Below are 24,071 nucleotides of genomic sequence, written 5' to 3'. Positions count from 1 at the left end.
TATTTATTGTAACCTAGGTTGGGATTTTTAGTACAGGATCTTAATTTTAATTTACTCTTATTTTGATAGAACCTGCACTTGAATAAGAAGCAGAAAAGGAAAGTTAACTTAGTGGCAAAAAATGGTTGTGAAGGATAGTGTTGTTTTGACAGAGATTTTTATTGTGACGTTAATAACTAGTGCTTAATGTCTTTACTGCATGAAATGTGCCAGGCTCTATTGAGAGAACTGCTGGGTGAGAAAGGCTTTTGATTGCATATTGACAGTCATATGTGTCATCCTTTTTGTTTCCTCTTACTTTTAATTGTCTGCTCTGTTAACATGTGTAGGTCCCACCTGATTTTAGTACTTACTAAGTCACACAGGCTTAATTTCTGACACTCGATAGCAGATTGATGGCTTCTGTCTAATGATGGGAGATTATTCATCTCAGCCTTTTGAAAGGCACTTCTGAGTCATCACTTCCTAGGTTTAGGAGCCTTTAAAAATCGTAAATTCTTCAGAAGTATGTTGCTGTCATAGTAATGAAACAAAAATGCAGAATATGAATAGGTTAATGCAATTGTCATGTTTTTGCAGGTCATAACTTTGCCTTTGCATGAGTTTAATACTGGCTTCTTTTGCAGCCTATTAAACTATCCCTAAATTTATTTCCACACACACACACCCCCCTAGGAGATTAAAAAAAGGAATGTCATAATTTTAAAGATAATGTATTTTTATACATATTAAACCCCCCTCAGATTAATTAAAGCAATAAGGAGATTAACTTTGTTTAGTGCCACTGAATTTAATAATTAACAGTATTTGGAGTCTGTTCTATATCTGGACACTGTTTGTTTGTTTGACTTACGTTCCTAGAGCAGGCTAGATGCTCTAGGAACATTTTAAAGGCAGATAGTTGATGGATAATTGGGAAATCTGTTTATTTGGAAACATTTCAACAAAATGCCATTAGTTCCTATGGATTTTCTTTTAGTTGAAACCACATTTTTCACAGAAAAATTCTCAGTGTATGAGACTAAAAGTGTAAACTTACTCTACTGGTTCCTGGCTTGTAAAAATGCTAATATTATTTCAGCTTTCTGTGGCAATAATCTCTGACTGCTTATGCTTGTAAATCCTTAACAATTTTCTATGGAAGCCCATGCTGCTGTGGGGTAAATGAATGTCTGCTGTGGGTTTGCTTTTGCAAGTCAGTTCTGTAGGTCCTTTCTTGCTTAAGTTGCGTTTCTGCAGGTTTCCATTTTGCAGTTTTTGAAGGTGGTGGTTCACTGCTCCTGATGGGAAGAAAGGGAAATTGAATCCACTGAAAATTGGTTTTGAGATACTGAGTGGTAAAACAAACTCTGCATATCATACCACAAGTACTGGGGCAACTGGCATCATGTCAAATGGTAGCATGACTCAGGTTTTCTTTTGAAAAACAAGGTAATAAATGTCAGAATTTAGATATTAAATATGATCTCAGACTTCTCTAATGGTGTAGGTTCATGTCAGGGAAGCAATTTGTCCAGGATAGTAACAAGTGTTTTAGAAGGTCAGTTTTGAGATTCTCAAGGTCAGGCTGCCTTTTAACAGAACTTTGAGAAAGCCAGCAAGTTAAATGCTGTAAAATTATCAGTAATAGTACATTTTCTTATGCTTTGTAATTTTTTTTTTCATTTTTAAAGGCAAATCCCCCTCCAGTGCTGGTGAATACAGATTCTTTGGAGACTTCAACATATGTAAGTCTACACTTGCTTTCACTTATAACTTTAAATCATGTTTTATGAATGTATTTGGGTACACCTGTTGTTGCTGTTTAAGAAGACCTATTTTATCTCTCTGAATGGTGCTTGATTTTGTCAGCTCTCATGATGGTCACTTAAACTCCTTAAATAGCTGTTTCATGAAAAAAAAACATGTTGCAGATTTCAGGTGGGAAGTTTTCTGTGTACCAGTGTATGGCAGTGCAAAACACAACTGAGATCCCAGAGGTTCAGTGTCAGAGAACAATCTGTTTCTTCAACTGTGCAGGCAGATACTTTAATATTTAATGTGCCATTTCTGTTGCACTTCTCATAAAAACATTTCTTCATGCAGTGGCTATACTTAAGGTTTTAGTGCTATAAATGTTCATAAAAATGAGTTGGTTCTGTTTGAAATGTTAAGGTAATAAGTGTAGTTATGTGGAGGCTGAGCTGTTCATTTGTCAGGCATAATTACAACATTTACTTATAAAGTCTTCTATCTAGGGGAATAAAGCTTAGCTTAATAGGTGTGAGATCCCTTGAAAACTTGGAAAAGATAGACTGGGTCAGTGATATATTCTTGCTTCTGTCTCTGCTAATGTTTGGTTTGTTAAATGAATAAATTCAAAGGTAATTTTTCAAAAAAAGAGAGAGTATAGAACTAAGCCAAAGGAGAAGATAAAGTGATGGAGGTCTTTGCTCCTGTTTATGTAGAAGATATTTTAAATTGGATTAAAGACCTTTGTACATGGAAATAAGAGACTGCTTAAATATATTAGGATCAGCTTTGTTTTGTGTAATGGCAGTGAATAGGGAAATGATTAATCATCCTTGTTATTTATTTAATAAAAAAGAAAAGAGCACTGCACACTGATCAATCATCATGAACCTTTTGCAGGTACTGTAATGCTGGATGACTGCTTCAGTTAGCACATGTTGTCATTCCTGTAGGTAATAGCTCAAGGACTAAGCTACCATCAAAACTTCTTGATCACAGTGGCTTCTTTTGTGTTGGTGTAGCAATAGATCCAGTTTCATGGATTCAGAAGGTCAGGACCTCATCCCTTTTTAATAGAGAAATATCATGTGTTAAAACCACTGTATCTTTTCCACTGAACAAACTGCTATGGACATAATCATTTTTGAGGTACTTTGCAAAGATGAATCTGTTATGTGTGGAATGGATATGGCTTCTATTGTCAGGGGAGATATAATTAGGGAGTGAGGGATAAAAGAGCTTGATATTAGACAGCCTGTAGAAGTCATGGCATTGCCAGCTTTTGGTGCATTTAAATATGTTTAATAAACATAGGAGGAAGGAAGTAGCTTCGTCTTAATTTTATTTGGGGTGAATTAATTCTTTTTTTAAAGTCTCTGCTAGGAAATGGTCAGATTTTAAAAAGCTTTCTTCTATATATGTTTTTTATCTTTAGTGTGTTAAGACTACAGAAGTCTTTCCAGATATTCTGTATCTTAAGGGTAGACAAGGTCCTTTGTAAAGTAGTAGTATAAATGCTATATTTTACCTTGTTAAATATTTCATCTGAAAAGGCTAGGATTAGGGAGTTGTCTGTAACTGCTGTAGGTAACTGTGGAGGAAAGAATTTGAGTTCCAAGGTATCTTGGAAAAAAACTTACTCTTGAATATAAAAATATGATTTAGAATTTGTTATTTAATTGATTTTGGTTAGTTTTGATTTTTTTTTTGCTTCTGGTATTTGATTCTTTCCTTATTCTGTAGGTAGCAAAGAATGTGGGTATCCTTTCTAAATGGAGGATGACAAGGCTTCTTTCTAGCATTTCAGTTTTTCATCAAGCTTTATAAAGTATTCTTCTAAAGTCTTTTACTCTTTTTTGTCCCTATTTTTAATTGCTGAACTTTAATTTGTATGTGACATGATAAATAGTAGTACAAACAGTTGTTAAATATTACTTTAGAAGGGTCTTGCCTATTTCTCATGAGATTATATAAAGCATCAATCTTTGATTTTTCTCTGCTTGGTGTGTAACAATAAGAAGAAATGCTGCTCTGTTCTTCCTTACAATTCTTCTCTATCCCACATTCTCTATCTTTATTCTCAGTTTCAAGTTGCTGTATAGCCTGAGGAACATCTGAGGATCTCCAGAGCATTTTTCCTTTCTGGCAATCAGAAGCAGAGGGCCTGTGCCCTACAGTAGTTGTGTGGAGCCGTCTGCTCTCTGAACAGGCACCTTTTAAACTCATACAAAAAGATTGTCTGATTCATAAACACAGAGTGGTGGGAAAATCACATGTCCCCTCTGAGCCCAGTGATCACGGTGAATCAGCTGAGATTTGATGGGAGTGAACTTCCAACCAAGCAAAATGGGTTGTGTAAAGTGTAGGATTCTCTGTAAGTCTCATTTATCTCTTTTTTAATAGGTCAATGGCACCGATGCAGACTACGAGTATGAAGAAATTACTCTTGAAAGGGTAACATGCTAAATGTCCTCTGTACTCTGTTTGAAATGGAATTTATGATACTTTAATATGAAAAATGGCAATCCAAACTAATTCTTACTCTTTATTTTTTTATTTTAGGTAGATTATTTAACCTAATTTAAAAAAAAAGTACATTCAGTTGCTAAGCAGGAATTGAAAGTTTTATTAATATCCTTGCCAATTGAGAGTAAAATGGGGGAGTGATCTCTTCTAAGATGTCCTGCATTTAATGTTGCTACCTAGACTTGTAGAGACTAACAACAGAGATTCTGATTTAATCTCCTGTATTGCTATTTTTCTCATAGGCTTATATACTATTAAGTTTTATATTGAGATTACAAGTGACATCTTGTCACATGCATTTCTTTGTTAGGTTTTCTACGTTGAGATCTAGCTCAGTTCACTTGAGATGCACTGTTAACAAAAAGACAGAAAAAGACAGAAAGAAATTATTTTATACCTGTGCAGTTCTGGTGGTTACTGAGAGGGTGAAGAGGTCTTGCAGTTGATGGTAAGGGCAAGTAATCCTTGAAGAGAAAAATGTCAGTCTGAATCTCTACATCTGTGGGACTATGTTAGAGGTGGGGCACAGCTATTTAAAGGCTTTTCTCTGGAAAGATGTGTCACTAATAATTTAATGAGGAGCAAATATTTGTATGAAATATCTAGCACTTTAGAGATAGAGATTTTGTGTAATTTATCAAGTTCAGTGAGAAAGCTGTGGGGCTGGAACTGTCACTTACAGTTATACAGTGACTTATGTTCTCCTTACATGTATGTAAGTAAGTTGTAATTATACTTATTTTCATATAAATAAATTATATATGTAGCATACTGCTTATATTTAAAGCAAATTTTTTGGTTTTCAGTGAAAATGATGTCGATTTGATTCTGTAGTGTATCAAATACACCAGAATGCCTTTTTCCCAATAAATTTTTTTCCTCCTCTATCTTTAGGGAAATTCAGGACTTGGCTTTAGTATTGCAGGTGGTACAGACAACCCACATATTGGGGATGATGCAAGTATTTTCATTACAAAAATTATAGCCGGGGGTGCAGCTGCACAGGATGGAAGATTACGGTAGGATGGATTTCTGGCTTGGGTTGTTACAGTAAAATACAGTAACTAAGTGCTGTTACTGTATTTTAAAAAGTGAATAGAAAATTTTCTGTTACTTTTAATGGTTTTATCGTCCTGCAGTAAATGTTAAATGGGCTTTCCTTACGGAGGTGTTTTGTAAATAATGAAGAATATTTGAGTGGATCAATATGAGTCTCCCAAACTAATAATATCTGCAGTTTTGGAAAATTAAGTGAAATTTTTCTATTCTGTGGTATAAATTTATTATGCCATATGTTTCATAGTCTTAATTCAAGAAAAAGCTTAGACAGGTAAGATGGGTAACTCTTGGTTATCCATATGTGGATTTTCTGATCCACAAGGTAGTTGAGTTTATTAACAGCCTTTTTTTATGCTTGGTAATTATTCAGTGTCTTAATTTTTCAAAGAAAGCCATCCACATTGATTTAAGGGCTACTTGTTTCTCTCTTGTGTTGCCAGAACTCGGCCCATCATGTCATGTGCAAATACCTGCTGTATTATGGGTTTTAGTCCTAATGAGCTTAGTTCATGGCTTCATTTTAGCTCGTTGGCCATTGTCAGAGGTACATCTGGCAGGACACGGTGACAGGTGGGCCTGCCATTGCACTTAGTGTAATGAGGGCTCAGTGTTACTGCAGCAACATGTTAAATGGACTGGAAGGCCAGCCCTTAAACTGCTTGTGAAAAGCAAGATTGACTTGCTCATATCATGGCTTAAAACTAGTGTATTTGCATTGTGTGCCTTCCAGGTTTTGGTTTTTACATTCTGATTTATAGCTGTAAATAAAAGGTAATTTGTGCAGACATCTGTTAAAAACACTGTCAAAATGAGATACATATAATAAGGTGCCCTCTTCAGCCATGAATTAAATATTCCTCTTAAATATTTTCCAGTGATCCTTGATTTATTTTTAAGCACTAATAATTAATTTTAGAGCATTGTCTTGAATGAGAAGAACTTTGAAGATAAATCTCTGTATTTTAATGTGTTAACATGTATGTTAGTGTATTATAGATAAAATATTGGGCTCCTGATGTGTGCACTCTGCTGTAACACAACAGCTGAGCATGACTGTTGGTGTCTCCAGGGTCAATGATTGTATCCTGCGAGTAAACGAGGTGGATGTTCGGGATGTGACACACAGCAAAGCCGTGGAGGCGCTGAAAGAAGCAGGATCCATTGTACGATTGTATGTCAAAAGGAGAAAACCAGTCACAGAAAAAATAGTGGAAATCAAACTTGTGAAAGGCCCCAAAGGTATGTTGGAAATCTAAAGTTTCTGTTTCACAAGGATAGAATTGAAACTGTTCTTGTAGAATGCCAAGGTTTCTTTTAAATGATAAAAATGTTTCTGATTGTATCTAGTAATTTTTAAGTACATTGAAATTGGAGTAAAATACTTAATTGGCTTTCCTAGTAAGGATGTTTGAGAGATTAAAAATAATTTAGGGAAATTAATTACTGGGCAATGTGGCTATAAAAATATAGATACTATAGCATGGAGATGCTTATCTCTCTGCTGTGCCCATACTTCACAAAGCATGAAGTAAATGATCTAGCTTTTAGTTTTCAGAATTGTGTATGTGTTTGTCTCTTCTAGAGCTTTATTTTCTAGGAAACTATGGAGTTCACTTGAAAAGGCATCAGAATTACTTCAGCCAGACCCTGATTATATATATTTGTGTTCTATAAGGAGTGTTATTATTTACGTAAGAATTTGAATCCAATGATTGCAAAAAAGGTTTCTTGAGTAATGCCTTTATCTTCAAGCAGGTCTTGGTTTCAGTATTGCTGGTGGTGTAGGAAATCAGCATATACCTGGAGACAACAGCATTTATGTAACCAAAATCATTGAAGGTGGGGCAGCACATAAAGATGGCAAACTTCAGATTGGAGACAAACTTTTAGCTGTAAGTAAGAGCTGCATTTTTTTAATGGTCATTCACTTTTAGACTCAATAGGGGCATGATTCAATTTGTGGTTAAGCTGCCTGGAAATCAGTGATAAAATTAAATCTGCATCATTCAACACCATTCCATCAGGAAATCTGAAATCTATTCCTCAGCCCAATGTTCCATGCAAAACCTGTATAAATCAGCATGTTTATTTCTGATGCCTGCTATTATTTTTCTGGGATCTGAGTGACAGAATTGTAAACAAGCATACAATGGGATTGTTTCTCTTCTGAAAATAGAAGAATGGAATGGAACTCCTTGTACTGGTGGCTGGCCAGCCTTTAGCCAGCCTGTAGTGAAGCTGCTGCTTATATTACATTTTAGTGTTTGTAATGCTTTTGAATGGCATTGTTATTTTTTTAAAAACTTAAAATAGCTTCAAAGTTGAATTTTTCTATGCACAAAGAAAAAAAAAACCTCTCAACTTCCTGAAATTCAATCCACAAATTTTTTATCCAGATAGAAAAATGAGAGCCACAGCCATACATTGCAGAATGTAACTTTTTATCTCTGTGTTTAAGTTGTACTGCACTTACCAAATACTGCAAAATGACTTTTCAGTCTTCAAGAGTGGTAGGAATTAAAATCTATTAAAAAGATATCAGCAAAAGACTTTTAGAAAACTTGTAGGAAACTTAGAGAATACAGATGCAGAGAATATAGTTTTCCCCCCACAATTACCAATTGAGAAAGCCTGGTTGTTCTTACACTTGAAGTTAAATTATGAAAGTGTCTTTAGCCCCTTGGGTTTAGTGCAGAACAAGCTTTATTTGCTTTGTTGCCTGGAATTATCTGCAGAAGTTTCTTTCCTTTCACAATAAGGAATTTTTTTAATGGAAGTGCTAGAGTTTCACTCAAATAACTATAGTTTAAAATAGTTGCTGTTTGTAGTTGAACTAGTTCTTGTTACTTGGCATTTAAATCAGTTATTCTGGGACTTTCTCAAGTTCTGACCCCTGCTTTTTGACATCATGCCCGAATATATTGTCCTGTTATAAGATCTAGGACATAATTATGTCATGACAAGTTGATGTGGGGTTTATTCTTATTAGAAGTAACTTCTCTCTGTGTAATGCTTGCAGTAGCACACTGTGTAAGTCTGCACACTTATTGCATTTTGAGTTTCCTATTTGTCCCATTGCCTCCCCAAAGTCATGTGTGCCTTCTTTAACATGTTGTGGTCAATACAGTTTATAATAATCTTTGGTACAAATACCTGTCCTTCTCATACTTAACAAGGCATCTCTTCTATAATTTCATGTAACCAGGTGTGTCTGTGGCACATGAGTCCTAAGAAAGACTCTCAATGCCAGTGTTCCAACAGCCTTCAGTGAGTGTCCTATGAAAACAGTACATTTTTCTGGGTTAAGAATGTTTGTTTTCTCTTCAGGTCAACAGTGTTTGCTTAGAAGAAGTTACTCATGAAGAAGCAGTGACTGCCTTAAAAAACACATCTGACTTTGTTTATCTGAAGGTTGCAAAACCCACCAGCATGTTCATGAATGACAGTTATGCCCCTCCTGACATCACAAACTGTAAGTTCATCTTATCTTTCTGATTTAATTAATTTTCCCTTTAAGGCATTAACATATCTCATTTTTAGTATTTCACCTGTTGCAAGCATAAAAAAATTATATGAGGCAAAAATCTGATATAAGTTGATTAATGAGGAAAATTATATACTATACAGAACAACATCCTATAGCTTATATACTAAAAAGACAGCAGCAGCAGGGCTCCAGGTGTGTTTCTGTGGCTGTCATGGCCCAGTCCCAGACACTCAGTGTTACTCATCACTTGCTGATGAGTAAAAGGGGAGAGAACAAGTGTCTTATGCTCTTGGGATGTGAAGAGTAGAAAGCAGTGCACTGTGAGGGTATTCAGTGTCCTGTAAACTAAGAGGTTGGTGATGCTCTGATGTTTTTCCTGTTTTCCTGGTTTTGCTTGAACTTGCATATACTTGAATAAACTGAACAGGGAGGAGTTCTTGCTCTGGTGCCTTCCTGTGAATGTGTTAAAAAATTCTATGTCAGTAAGTTTACTTGAAATCTGACTTCAGTTTTGATATAATTATTGACAATTTGAATGGAAAACCAGTGAATGCTGTATTAAAAAGTAGTTACAAGAATTTCTTTTTGACATAAGGGTATTACTGACAAGAGTATTTTCAAAGTCAAATATACAAATCCAGAAAGTTCAGGGTTGAACTACAATGTAAAGAAATATTTGAGATCAGTATACTTAAGAGGGTTATTACCTTTTAGTGGCTGGAGAAATGGAAGATAATGATATAACTGCATATTTCCAAGACTGAATAGGCTGACTTTTCTGGATGACCAGTTTTACTCATGTTGTCACATGAAATGGTTCTAGAGGAGACTTATTTTAGGTATTGCTTTGTTTCCTGCCATTAGATATGTGCAATTGATATGTAGCACTGATTTGTTTAGGTACTACTTCATATGAAAGAAAGGAACACTTTGGGACTGACAGATGTAATTGACAGCAGTATGTAAAGAACAAGAAGCTAAAGTGCAGCACAACAGAGACTGAAGTACCTTATAAGCCCATCATTTATTGGCAATAGCTACAGTATCTTAAAATGTATTTGTAAGGTTATTGAATTACAATTTGGAGCTAATTAGGTTTTATCTCCACTGTGTTATTAGAGGTATGCTCTGGAAGGCTCCATTCTTTGACATATCTAATTTTCAGCCTCCACTGATTCTTCCCCAGTTCTGTTCATATATTTTATGGTTAGAGAGCAGCCATTTTCCCTTACTGTATCTAGTTTGTTCAATAACCTTTCCCACTGTTTCCTTGGAAAGTAGACTTCCTGCTTTCTCTCCATATAACTGGTCTTTTCATATATTTCATCTAGAATTCATATTTTTTGGAAAAGAGAAATCTGATTTTTACCTAATGTTCCTGGTAATGTTGCAGTAATGCAGTTACACTGCTGTGGATTGGGATGTGACAAACATTGAAGTATCTCATCTCTTACTACTGCACCTTGACTCAATCATCGGAATATTTATGTTAATCTTTTGTGGGGTCAAAGACAAAACCTGTAGAAAGTTCGAGGGGAGGAAGGCAGAGAAGGAGCTGACTTCTGGTAATTTGCCCAGTGCTGATAAATCTATGACAGTGGCAAAGGTGGCTGTTGGTTGTTGGACCTCTTGTCATGCAGAGATATTCATTTGTCTCAAATGGTGGATGAACTGGAGGCTCAGTTCATTGAAGGCAAGTGCATGATAACACAGATCCGTAAGAGAGTGCCTTCTTCAAGAATACCTTCTCAGCATGTCCAGTGGCTGGAGAGATCAGGGAGGTTCTGTCAAGGGTAATCCCACATGGCTGCCATGAGGATGTCCTTGCCATCTTGCCATGAGTCCTAATTTCTCAGTAAGTGTTACTTGGTGTCACATCCATTACCAGAGATAAATGGCCTGGTCACACATGTGGCTCTTTTGTCCTATTGCCATCTTTCCTCCAGAGTTTATCTCTGTTTGCTCTCCCTCTAAGGATGATTTGAGAGATGCTGGCATTCTGTGCAGCCCAGTATCCCATCCTTTGTGGGAAGTGTATTTCTTTCCTTTTACTGAGAAGAGAAAAGCCAGTCTCCTGACCCTGTCATGTACCTGAAGCTCCAGCAGCTGCTTCTGGGAACCTTTCTCCTCCAACTCAAGTATTCTCAAGCATTCTGAAAAAAAGTCATGGAAGTTTTTCTCAGATTCCCAGCATCTTGTCTCTCTTTGTCTTTTAATGACCCTTGACAAGGTTTGTGGGCTGTCTGTACTTTTGAGTAGATTTTCTGAGTTTTATTTCATTTAGTTACAGTTCCCTTGAGTTCTCTATCTGAAGATACTGTGTTTTTCACTGTTTCTGGTAGACCAAAGAACATTCTTCTGCCAAGTGCTGGGTTCTTTGATGAAACTTCAGTCTGTTTCTTTTCCTTACAACAGGAAAGCCTTTTCTGCTCAAAGGTCTATGAGCTTCTGTCTCTGTTGATCAAAGTGCTGCTGGCTGTTATTGCAGCTGGTGAGGAGACTGAACCTGCTGCTGGAATTTTGAATCCAAAGCAGACCCAGAGGTCTTGCTGAGGTGTTTAATGACTTAATTCCAGGAAATCAGTTTAGTCTTTTCCTCAGTCTTTCACTTAGGAAACACAACTGTGTGTTTCTGAGCTACATGCTATTTTTCTAATACAGGGCAGAACAAAAGCTTTTCCAGTACCTCTCAGTATTTGCACATTTACAGTGGAAATCTCAAAGGGAGACATCAGTCTCCTCAAAGGCTGATTCTGCTTTTGCAACCAGAAAGCCTCTGCTTTCTGCAAGAGACTGCTCAGTTAGATGGAACTCCTACCAAAAAATGGTGGCACCTGTATGTAGTATTTTATACTGCATTTAGCAGAGCAGTACAGGGCTCAAGAGCTTTAGACTGAGGATTCTGAAGTGCTTTTACCAGTTGGCAGAAATTAAAGAGGTATTTTCTAGGATCATCTGGATTCTGAGTCAGTGTTGAAACATTTACCAAGCTTCTTTCTTCACCTACTCATCTGCAGCTCTTTTGAGACATGTATTTGCAATCCTCCTTCCTATTTCTGTCCATGAGAATCCTTTTAGCCAGGTTCTTAGGAATTCAGTCCTACCACAAAGGAGAAGTAAGATGTGCACAGAGGCTGCCTGTGAACATGTCTACTACAAGTGGTGTTAAGGTAGAAACTCTATTATATGTGAACTGCTCACTTACAGAACACTTGGGAGGGCTTTTTGTTTGCTTATTTTATTTCTGGGGTGCTTTTTGTTTGTTTTGTTGGTTTTTGCTTGTTTTGGTTTTTTTTAAATTCTCATTTTATCAGAAATCTCTAAAAGCACAGTGCACAGTACTTGGTACTGTGCAGAACATGCCATAGATTGCTCACTGTGCTAACTTCTGTGGACTAGGTAGTTAATTCAAAAGTACAAATTCAGAATTTGAAAGTGGCTAAATGGCTTTTTGAGAGAGAGGACTGCTTCCAATACAGGCCTCCTTTGAAGACATTATCAGTGATGCTTTTTGACTCCTAATTAATGTCAAAGTATTTTTGTGCTTTTGTGTGTTGGTACAGTATTTCCACCCTGCATTGGGAAATAAAATATTGCAAGGGAGGGATGATAAGGCATCCATGTGTTCACTAGACATGGATGCCTTATCATTTCTTAAATGTCCTAAGTACAGGAAGAGAAGAATATGTAATAACAGTAAAAGACAATAAAGTTTTAATTTTATTGCCCATTTTAGAAATTATACTTGTGGTTGGTGTCCTCAGTTTACAGGAAATAGGAAAATAATAGGAAATCTTCCATTTTTTCTTTTTGTCTATAACTGTCTTATATAAAGGAGAGGGTGGATTTGGAAATGGAATTTCTTCTTAAGAGTCTGACTTTTCCTGTCGAAGCAAGTTGATTTTATGCATGCAGTTTTCTGTTCATCCGAAAGACAGCTCCTTTATCAATTCCATCAGTAATAATATTTACCTGGAAATAGAAGTTTAGACCTCATTTAGGATTCAAAAAGTGATGGTTTGCCTTTTATTTCTGTCACGTTCTTCATGAAAATGCTTCAGCTATAATTTCCATCTGAAGCAGTTTCAGGAGAGGTGCAGACCTGGTTTAGTGCAGGAGCTCCACAGAGAGCAGCCTCTTTGTGCCTTTATAGGTTTGCTTTCATAGCACTGAGAGCACCACTGAGAGAGGACCAGACTGTTCCAAGCAAGTAGCACATGTAAAATTTTAGGAAGGATGCAGCCAGTGCTGTTGTGGAACTGTCCACAGGTCTGAAATAATAAACTGTTATATTGATCAATAGCTGACTTTTAGTCATAGGGTGAAAGGATAAAAAATTTAAAAAAAATAAGGACATGTAATAGGTGATGTGTATGTTTCTGAACACAGTGCAGTTAAAAGCTGCAAGAGCCTGAAAAACAGTCAAATGAGAAGTACTGTAAGCCAATGAATATAGAATTTGTATCTAATCTTTTCCTATAAAATATGCATCATTACAAATACCATTGGTTTGTTAAAAGCAGTTTCGAATTCATTTTGTGGAATGAGATAATTTAGTGCAGGAACAGAATGTACAGAGCTGCTATACTTGCAACAGTTGTTCAGGTTTTTTAATCAACACCCATTTTCCTGTAGCTGGAAAAGAGCTCATGATGTCTCGCATTTAATTTTTTGTGCTTTAGCTTTAAAATTTTTTGAGAAAAAACAAAATAACTGTATTTGTGTGGTTTTGTTTTAAGCAAAACATGTGTGCTTTTGAACTGCTGAAGCTGTTAATAGTGGATTTTAATGCTTGCTGAAATGTTGGCATTGTTGTCCTGATGCATATGATGCCATGTGAAGAATTTACTGCACACAGGTTTACTAGGAATCTAGAACAATACAGGCACAATCTAGCCCAGATTGGGTGGTTTGGAATATATGTATATAAATAGCAAATATATCATGTGTGTATATATATATCAAGACTACTCTTGATAAGTTTGTATATGATCCAAACTTTTGTAGAATGTCTTAAAAGGAAAAAACAAAAGGAGAATGTGCAGATTGCTTCATCAATCTGTGTCATGTATGTTCAGTTAAAGAGCTTTGGGTTTATATAAATCCTCAAAGGTCAGCTACCCCATCAGATACAGCAAGTAAGGGCAAAGAGTCTGGCAGCTTTAATAATACTGAATCTGTGAAGAGTCCCCACCCTTCATGTTTAAGCCTCAAAGTTTGAAGCACGTATGCCAGGAAAAAGCCATTTCCAATTGTAGAACATTCTTTGTAATAGCAAACTGTGGGTATGACTGTGCCTTAATGAGCACTTAAAATGGATGTGCCTAACTTGGAAATATCATGCACCTTCTTAATTATTTATTGGAACAATTCTCCTGGTGTTGTAGAAGATTTTCCATCAATTGTAATCATCAAGATGCTAAATTTCTTCTGGTATGTGTGTTGTGGTTCAGTTAAAACTTTGCTTCAGTCAAGTTAAAAACAGCTTTAGAACAGATAAATCTCCAGACTGTTCCTATGGGCTTCAACTATCCACAGTAACTGTTTTTTAAAAAGTTTTATTTGAGACACAATGAAACTGAAAAAATTGCTTTCTGACTTAATGAGGAGACTGGAGAATGTATAGATTTAACACGCTATTTTAGAACTATGATATTTATAATATATCATTTCAACTGCTATGGTTTGTTTGTAAAAGAGGTCACCTCTTTGTTTCATTTCCTCCAGCTCTTTTTTTGGTATTATCCTAATGTCTTTTCTTGTTTTCCTTCCCCCTCTGTGAAGCTTATTCTCAGCCAGTGGATAACCATATCAGCCCATCTGCCTACCTGGGACAGGCCCTGCCCCCAGCATCCCCAGGGAGATACTCACCAGTTCCCAAGGGAATGCTTGGAGATGATGAGATCACCAGGTAATGAACAACCAAAGCTAAGTGCCAGATTGATTAACCAGGGGAGCTCCCAAATGTGATAGTGGGCAAAATATTAGGGAATGCTATGTTTTATTTCAAGAAATAGATGTTAGTTTTTTAACTCTTGTAAACATTGTTGTAAGGATAAAACTATGTATATTTATATGTGTATATATATACACACGCACTCTTTATTTATTGGTCCAAGAATAGCATTAAAAGCAGAAAGCCCTAGAAATGCTGCATGCATTGACAGAGACTTTTAGGATGGTAATATGAGCAGACCAGAGATTTTCTTATTTTAAAGTAAGCAGTGTGTGGGTCCTCCCTGCCCCCACAGACAAGGGTTTGTTTTGATGGATTCTAAATCCAGAAGGGCTGGAGAGCTCTTAATCCTTCCCCATTAAGAGACCTTTCATTCCTTCACTGATTCAGTAGATTGCATTAATCTTTTGTTCATCATTGATGATAAAGGGAAGCTCTTGTAATTTTGTTGCCCTTCTGTTCTGCAAGTATAGGGATGTTACACTGCACTTTCAGTATGCTGTTGCTGAATTCTGTGTCACACCATCATCTGATATGGCTAATGTCACTCAGATTCCGAGGCAGGGTCCACCCAGGATTGGAACCTAAGTGGCATAATAAGCTGGAGAATTGATTTTAGTGTAGTGGAAGGTAGGATATGGCTTTGTACTGATTTTAAACTTAGGGTTAGGTAGACATATAAGCCAAAATTATTCTGTCCTGTTGATATCATTATGATTTTATTGCTTTCCTTTAAAATTAATGTAAAAGGCAGCTTTTAGATTTCTTCTAAAATGTAAGGCCTATTCAGAAAATGTTTAGATTTTCTTTAACTTACCTTCTCATATTACACTCTTCATCCCAAAAAGAGATTTATAAATTTTGTGTTTTTATTAAAGATACTGCATCTTCTTCTTTTCTCTTCTGTTTTTGTTAATGTATTGGTGTGATCCAGAGCAATATGTATAGAGATTTTCACAATGTAATTTATTTGTAATAGAATAGTACTCTTAAAAAAATGGATATAATAGTTAATGGAGGTGAAATTCAAGAAATTGACCTTAAGCTGATTTAATAGTTAGTGCAAAAATTGAGTGACTTTTAAAGATTGGACTAGAGGATACTTTTTGTTTTGGAAAAGAAAGCAGCTTCTTACTTTACCCTTTAAATCAATAATTAATACCTCTAAATACCTAATGTCCGTTAATTGTTCTTTAGTGCTCTCTAGTGATTTTTGAAATGCAGTGCACAGTTTTTCTGCTTTATTCGAAATGTCTTTTTCTGAGATCATTTATACTTTGCTTGTAATAAATTGAGTAGTGGATAATAGATTTTTGGAAGGAGTCTTTCTGCATTAGAATTTGACTGGCTTTATCAATATTTTTTCTTTCCTCCCCTCATCCAAGTTAGGAGGGGATCCTGTGAAAAAAAGTGCAACAACTTGGTTTAGTTTAACTTCTTCAATTGCAGTTGCTTTGCTAAATTTGAAAATTGTATCTGAAATGTCACAACCTATATTGATCTTCTTAAACAATATGGAAAATATTAAGTAATGACATTTAGTGCTGAATAGGATTGTAGCATAATAGGAATTTATTTATATATTTATTTATACATATGTACATACTTACAGATTTGTTCATTTCACCTAACAACAGGGAGGGGATTTTGTTTTGCATCTAGGAGCTTTTCTAATTGTTTATTTTACTTTTACTCATATCTAGTGACTAAGATTTCATATTTCTTTCTTTTCCTCCAGGGAGCCTAGAAAGGTTGTCCTGCATCGAGGATCAACAGGTCTTGGTTTCAACATTGTTGGAGGAGAAGATGGAGAAGGAATTTTCATCTCTTTCATCCTTGCAGGAGGGCCAGCTGACCTGAGTGGAGAGCTTAGGAAAGGAGATCGTATCATTTCTGTAGGATTCTTTGTTTCTTTTATTTAAACAGCAATAAAAGTTTCCCCCTCCCTGCATATTAATAGCAATTAATGATATGCAAAAAATGTTATTAACTGAGCTAAATTTGAGATAATGGAACAGGTGCCAATATACTTCCAAGCTACCTTTGAGGACTTTAGTCTGCCTCAGTTTCTCATCTAAAACCTGATTAAAATAGCACTTCCCTCTTTGAGACATTCAATGAAGACATGAACTTATCTTGGTCTTGTACCTGAGGGCTGTGTCTCATTTGAAAGAATACAGGTTTCAGAAATAACACTTCTAATGAGAGGGAGACACTTGGCTGCAGTGTCTAAAACGGGGTCTTTGCTTCCTGGAGTAGCTGCTGAACCTCCTATTAGTCTTAAAAAGTTCCATCTCATACCTCTCTAAGGGCTTCTTCTGTACTACTATTGAAGGTCATATATATTTTGTGTTTCTTTGTGAAATTACTTAATTTATAGAGAATCATTTATTTGAACCATTACATTGTATTTTGGGAGTTATTTAAGAGGAATGATGTCCTTTTTACAGCTGTTACTAAAACTGGTGTTAAAGCACATCTTTATTTTAGTTTGAGCTATGAAAACTGCTCTTGGTATAAAATGTGGAACACACATTTCTGCTTCATTTTTTTTTGGTGATAGTATTTTTAAATCTGCTGCATTGAAAACAATGCCAGATTCACAGAGGGTGTTGTCTGTCACTGGGTGTGGTGACAGCATGGTCTGTAGGCATTATTTGGCTAAGAGGGTCCCTGAACCATCACAAAAAGTAACATTCTCCCTTTCTCCCGTAAAAGGAAAAAAAGCACTCTTAAAACTAAGAAGAAAATTGAACATTCACTGATATATTCACTGATATACTGTGATAGTCTCATTAATTCTTAAGAGGAGTATATGTGAGAGAGGATTTTATTGACTTTTGATTTGAGGAACAATGTTGGGAACAGGGGAAATACACATGGCATGGAAACTAGTTTGTATCCAGTTAGTTTTTTTCCACAGGTGTGTGTTCTGTGGTGATAAACACAAGCATTAATTTTGATAAAGGGCTTTTTTGTATTACTTGTAGGTAAATGGAGTAGATCTAAAATCAGCAACCCATGAACAGGCGGCAGCAGCCCTGAAGAACGCAGGCCAGGCAGTGACTATTGTAGCTCAGTACCGTCCAGAAGGTAAGGGCTGCTTTGTACATTCAAGTTCTCTTGTACAACTTGAAACTCAGAGAAAGATAATCTACAGTGTCCTTCCAGCAAACACCTCTTCTGAAACAAATAATGTCATGGATGTTGTCACATATACGTTAGCATAATTGCAAGTGACCAGGTTGGAATATCTGCAAGTGTTGCTGCCATGGCTTGCTACATTTCTTGCTTTCACCATTGCAGAATTTCTGTTTCTTCAGTAAATATTGCCACTGTCATAACATGAAAATTAATCCAGTAAATCCAGAATTTAATAGAAATACCCTATTGTTCTTTCATATTTCCAATTGTCTTCATGCTTTAATATGGTGGTTTTATATGCTTTAATAGTAGGAAGATAGAAGACTAATTCCTTCTTTGTGGTGTTGATTCAGATGACCTATGGAGGCCATCAGGTTTTCATTCTTTGGTTTCACACTGAGATGTTATTTCTATTTATCCAGCAGTTTCCTCTGGTCCAAATTAGACTGCAGCTGATGCTGATTAACCATCCTTGTGTGTTCTGCAGAACACTACATCATCAATAGACATATTTGTCCTCTTGTATTTCTGCAGCACATTTCAAATACCTCTATTTGAAACTTTAACAGTTTAATAGTCTAAAATGAAATGCTTGAGTCTGTAAACTCATCTATTATTGGTGTTACATATACTAAGACATTTTTGTTGTTTTATGAACTGTGATGATCAGCAAATTTCTCCAATTTTGCTGAATTGGTTGGCCCAGCACTGCGCCTTCTTTGCAGAGACTTGTGTGTTTGAAACTTTGCTTTAGCAGTACTGTCAAGGGGTAAGTGTCAGTGTCCATCAGGAGTGGACATGGAGCAGGACTGCTGCCTTGATCTGTTAGGTGGCTGACAGCAACACTTTAGTTGTTCTTTATTTCTTCTTTTCTGTCATGTTTCTTCCATCTTGACTAACTCAAATGTTTGAAGCATTAGCTTTCATATTCCCCAGCCCCACCACCTGCATCAACATCACATCTCTGCCCTGACCCAGGAACTCTGTTCATACTAAGGCCAAATGATTGGTTTTTCTGCTTCCTGGTCAAATCCCTGCAGCCAGCCCGTGTTGCTAATGCCTGTATTGTCTCAGGGGCTGTATCTTGGTCACATATTCCATCTGTACATTGCTGTGGTCCAGGATTCATTTTCTAGCAGTGCTCACTCTGAGGCTGTCTTTTAAAAAGAACAGTAAGGTCAGCATTGACTCTGAAATATTTGCTTTGGCTTTGTGTTAGAATTGTCAAATATTCAAATATTTCTGTTGATACACATTTGGTCTGTCCTCTGCATGGCTCTTCAGTGTTGTCAACTTTTTATGAATAAATGTGTATGTGTGTGTTTTTATAATTATCCTCATTTTTTATTTCTGCCATTTGGAACCAGGTTAACAGGTATTAAAATATTCATAAAGTTGTTGTTAATTATTGGTGTTTCTCTAATGTCTTCATGAAGATGGAGAGCATCAGTTATAACTGCTTGTATTGCACATGTATTTTATTTATATTTATGAATCCAGCAGGATTTTGTAAAAGATGCTGACAGCTAGGACAGATCAAGGAGATTCTAGACATCCATCAGAGTTTATTATAACTAAGTAAAGAGATTCAGTATGATAGGAGCATTTGGAAGACACTTGGGACTGGCTCACTTCACTCCCTGTTATTGTATGTGACAGTTTGTGTGTTCATAGATGTGGTGGGGAATGCTAATTTATGGTTTTACATCCTATCACATTTCCTATTTTCCCATCATAAATTCCCATTTGTCTTTCTCCTCCTATTTTTGAGAAAAGAGGATTTTTGCAAGCAGTTCTCCCATAGGAAAGCCTGAGTTAGGCTGTAGAAAAATGAATCACTGGAAAACTCTTCTCATGCAAAGGCTTCAATTTTCCATGTCTCTCTCTTCAAATCCATGGTAACTAAACTCCTAATTACTGGATTTGGGGTAGGCTATTATGACTGAATGAAATTGATTTTATTGAATTTGGGTTTAAATTATGTAACCACTGAATTTCCTTTCCCTTAAATCTCCACAATGTTCCTTGGTTATGAAACATTTTTACATTCTTTCAAATGTCTTTCTGAGCATCCCTTTAGTTTCCAAGAGTGTTCAGTAAATTTGAGGGATGCCTTAAAAAGTTTTTCTACTCCACTGAATTAAATTTCAGCAGCTTGCCAGCACTCTTTGGGACAGGTAAAAGCCAAACATGGAATGTGAGTGTGTTGTGCTGTTTACAGAAGTGGCTCAGGCATCAGGCACCCCCATAACTGCACTCAGTTGACCTCAGACTTTCTCCTTGTAGACTCCAGGTTTTATCTTGCAGCTTGCCTGGAGCTAATGTTGAAACTGGTCACCTGTTGGGTTGTGCTGGTGCATCCTTCTGTGGTACATGGATGTCATGGGTGTCATACAGAATCTCCCTGTTGGACACATCAGTGGGTTTGGTCCTGTAGGGGCTGGATGCTGCAGGGGGATCTGTAGCAGGAGATGAGCAAGAGTTTGTGAAACAGGGATTATCCTGTAGAAGTGTGGTTGGGAAGTCAGGATGTTGTTCTCATTTTCATCTTTATTTGGAAGCTTTTCCTTACTCCTTTGCTGGTACTACAAATTCCTACCTCCTTTCAAGACATCACTCATGAATAAAAAGGGATTTTGCTTTACTGTGAATTCAACTGGAAAAGAAATACTGTGACCTGGGGCAGTTTCAAAGCAAGAAATGTTGCTTCAGTACACAAAATTGTTTTTTTAAGCCATTTTGATTCAGTGGCTTCCGATCCATTTAATTTTCCTGTTGCTCCCTGGCTCTGCAGACACCTCAGTGCCACACTGCTGTGTCTCTGGGTTCCTGCAGAGCCAGGATGGCAAGGGAGAATTGTAATGTTGGTGCAGAGGAATGAGAGGAAGCAGGGAGCAATTTGGATATATGTGTATCTCCTGGCAGTGGGGATTCAGGATGGTCAGCAGTGTGATGGTGCTGCATAGCAGGGACACAGCAACCTGAGTGCCTGAAGAGAATGTAGTGAGGGGAGGAGCAGCAAGGGGGGAGTGTGGGACTGCACAGGATTACAGTTCTGGGAGGGCTCTGTGTTTCACATTGATACCCATTGTTACATTCATTCAAATGAAAAGGTCATCTGAAATGTAATAATAATGTTGCCTCACAGTTCAGAATTTCTGGAAAGTTAGATTTTGCCATTCCAAAAAGGTATGAGGTGCCAGTGGGCTGCCATACCTGTATTATAGTTTGAGTGTATTTAAGTGTTTAAAAATAATAGAATAACCAAACAAATATATTAAAAATATGAAAATATATTTGATTGAAATTGGATAGAAAATTATTTAGTGGGTTAAGCTTTCTATTGTAGATATACTCTGCAAGATCAGAACTGAGCTGATGTGGACAACATTAACTGCAGTTATGTAAACTGTGAGGCCTGCTCTTGGAGGGCCTTGAAGAAGGCAGCAGGCCAAGTCTGTTAGCATCAGCAGTCATTCACTGGTCACCTCATCTTTCCCCAAAGCAGGGCAAAATTCAGATAAGCCTGTCATGAAAGAAAACGATACCAGCCCTTTCTGTTTCCCAAGGATTCACCTGACATACCAAAAATAAAATTATAATTTATTTTCTGAACGTGGTAAGATGTTTAAGTGATCAGATTAGCTTCATGTTCTTAGGTGATCTGGTGGATCAGTGTAAGATGAGGAGAAGGTGGAACCAAAACATCAAGAGAAGACTTCAAAGTATTTTTGTAAAGCATCTGCTTCTGAACCTACATTATTCCTATAGGTAGTTAACACATATTCTTTCAGTTTTATTCATGGAAACTGTGTTTTCTTCATTCTCTCTTGTCTTTAAAACAAATGACTCAAAAAAAAAGGAAGAAACAGAAAAATTTTGTTAGAGCTCTGCTCATTGGCCAGTGTGTGGCTGATTTTTCTATTTGCAATGCTGCATTTATGTAATTCAAAAGAGAATAACTAGGCTCTGGAAAATGGTGCTATTTCTGTATGTATAAGCTAAGACTGTTTTCTGAGCATTAATCTTGAAATATATTGTACATCTTCTGTCTGCAAAAGCCTAGCTGGGGTAGCATGAAGCCAGTAATGCTTGTGCAAAACTTAATTTTCAGTAATTGTTTTTTATTGAGGCTGAGATTCCCCTGCTATCTAGATGAGGACATGGATTTTCTTAAATAAAGGTGGTTCAAAAGATCAGTGCATCCTGATTTAATAACATGAAAAATTCTTTTAAAAAATACCTCAAAAAAGGTTTGCCTTGTTTTTGGGTATGTGGTCCCTGGTTTTCCAGGTTTCTCTTCTTGCTTGTTTTGTACCTGGTTCTACTCATTTGCAAGTAATCTAGATTAGTCAATTAGAGTCTTTTCAAAACTGGACCCATTAAGATTAGGAAAAGGGTTTTACTATATATAGCCCTGATAGTCACTGTAAGGCGGCTTACACATGTTTTAATCTTTTAAAACCTCACTCCTACTCTTTAATATACTAAATAAAATTGCTTGTGAATGCTTGCTAAGCCTTCAGCAACATTTTTAGTGGATTCACCTCAGCAGTGACTGGACCTAGTCTCTTTCTGAGTTTTCCAGGGTGTGTGGGAGGTGTTCTTAACTAAATACAAATGCAGTTTTTCTAATCTTTTGAAATTCCTTGGCACAGTCTTTCAAGTGATTAATGAGATACAACCTCATTAAACATTAGAGTATAGAAGTCACCAACAGCATGTGGAATTCATTCTGGTCTGTCTCTGGCAATGTTCATATCAAGTGACAAGCATTGCAGCAAAATATCTCCTCAAAAATGATTTATGATATTTTTATTGTGGTCCATGCATTTTAAAAGAAAAATGGAAGGTCAATACAGGATCAGTATGATGGTGGCCATCCTAACAACCAGACTCCATTTCTCTCTTTGGAGGCACCATGAAAAGGAAAATTGAATATTCTGCAAGTTGAGAATAGACTATAAATCAGTAGTTATATAAAATTGTCAGCACAAGAGTCCTGCTTAGACAGATCCAGTAGGCCCTGCTAAAGAGGGCTTTCCATAGACAGATGGGAAGAGGGAAGCAAGGGGCATACTTTTTTAATGAAAGTGAACTTTCTCAGCTCTACGTGGGTTCACTGTATGTAAGAGTCTCTGCCATCTGTTCCCTGTGTGCACATCCCTGCTTCCTTCAGTCCCTGCTCCTCCTGTGCTCTGTGCTGAGTTCCCATCCCTTGTGCAGCCTTCTGCTCTCCTGCCCAATTGCTAGAATGTGTGTTCCAGACCAGATGCATTTCCATTGCAGCTGTGTTTTCCTCTTCCCCTGCCTGCACAGACAATTTTTCTGTGGGTCTGTGTTTTGTTGCCCATCAGATGGGCAGTCCAGGAGAGTTTCAGTGATCAGATCCTTTCTGGAGTTCTGATTTTCTGTTCAAGTAAATACTGACATTAAAAATATTACAAACTTGTAGGTAAAATCACATTAGCAGCTTGGAATCAGAGTAATCTTCTAGGATTTGCTAATCTTCCCTCCTTTTTGTTTCTTGCTGTGGAATACATGCAGATATAGAGCAGATTTAGTCTAGTTTTGCACCATCTGCTTATCCAGTGTAATTTTAAAGTTTCAACTTGAGCCCAGATGTATTCATCCTCTGTTCTTAACAACTGATTATGTGTCAACCTGAGTAGGCTTTGGGTTTTTTCCTTTGGTGATGGTGGGGCTAATGCATGGATAAATGCCATGAATTGAAGCAGGAGGTGCCTGTGTTTCCCCGATCTCGCTGTTATGTCAGTAGATAATGTTCCCTCCCTGCCTCTAAACTTCCTGGGAACTTTAAGAAAATTCTAGTCAAGAAAAGATGCCCTTACTCTAATGCTCTTATTTTATTGTCTTTTGTGGTAGTTTTGCTGCCTGTTATCCTTTATTTGATGTATATCAGTGGCAGCTTTCCTAAAATTGAGACCTTAAAGGTTGATTCTGAGTGAGATTTCATTCACTGCTGTCGCATTTACATCTGGTTTTGGAGCCTGACCAAATTGTTACTGAAAGTATTGAGAGGTTGGATTGTGTAGTTTTCTTTTGGTTTTGAATTTCTTTTTGTGTGGGTGTCTGTGTTTCTATGTACCACCATAGTTCTTATTAAAACAGTATTTCAGAATCTCAGTGTTTTGATGGCTGTGGAAA

The 24,071-nt window shown here is 36.7% G+C and overlaps 1 protein-coding gene across 16 annotated transcripts in view; it reads left to right on the top strand.

The window, feature by feature from the left end:
• The window catches only part of DLG1 (discs large MAGUK scaffold protein 1), a 141,290-nt gene that overhangs the window by 87,871 nt on the left and 29,348 nt on the right, over positions 1-24,071 (top strand). For all 16 annotated transcript variants that reach the window (XM_036388480.2, XM_054515888.1, XM_036388481.2 and 13 more), the window contains 9 exons: positions 1,674-1,727; positions 4,135-4,185; positions 5,152-5,276; positions 6,386-6,555; positions 7,072-7,208; positions 8,644-8,788; positions 14,588-14,714; positions 16,498-16,654; positions 17,750-17,852. In XM_036388480.2, coding sequence (XP_036244373.1) covers positions 1,674-1,727; positions 4,135-4,185; positions 5,152-5,276; positions 6,386-6,555; positions 7,072-7,208; positions 8,644-8,788; positions 14,588-14,714; positions 16,498-16,654; positions 17,750-17,852 — 1,069 coding nt within the window. The remainder of the gene's footprint in view (positions 1-1,673; positions 1,728-4,134; positions 4,186-5,151; positions 5,277-6,385; positions 6,556-7,071; positions 7,209-8,643; positions 8,789-14,587; positions 14,715-16,497; positions 16,655-17,749; positions 17,853-24,071) is intronic.

This window comes from Molothrus ater, chromosome 10 (assembly GCF_012460135.2).
Source record: "Molothrus ater isolate BHLD 08-10-18 breed brown headed cowbird chromosome 10, BPBGC_Mater_1.1, whole genome shotgun sequence".
NCBI lineage: Eukaryota > Metazoa > Chordata > Aves > Passeriformes > Icteridae > Molothrus > Molothrus ater.
This window is presented reverse-complemented; position numbering and strand designations above follow the sequence as displayed.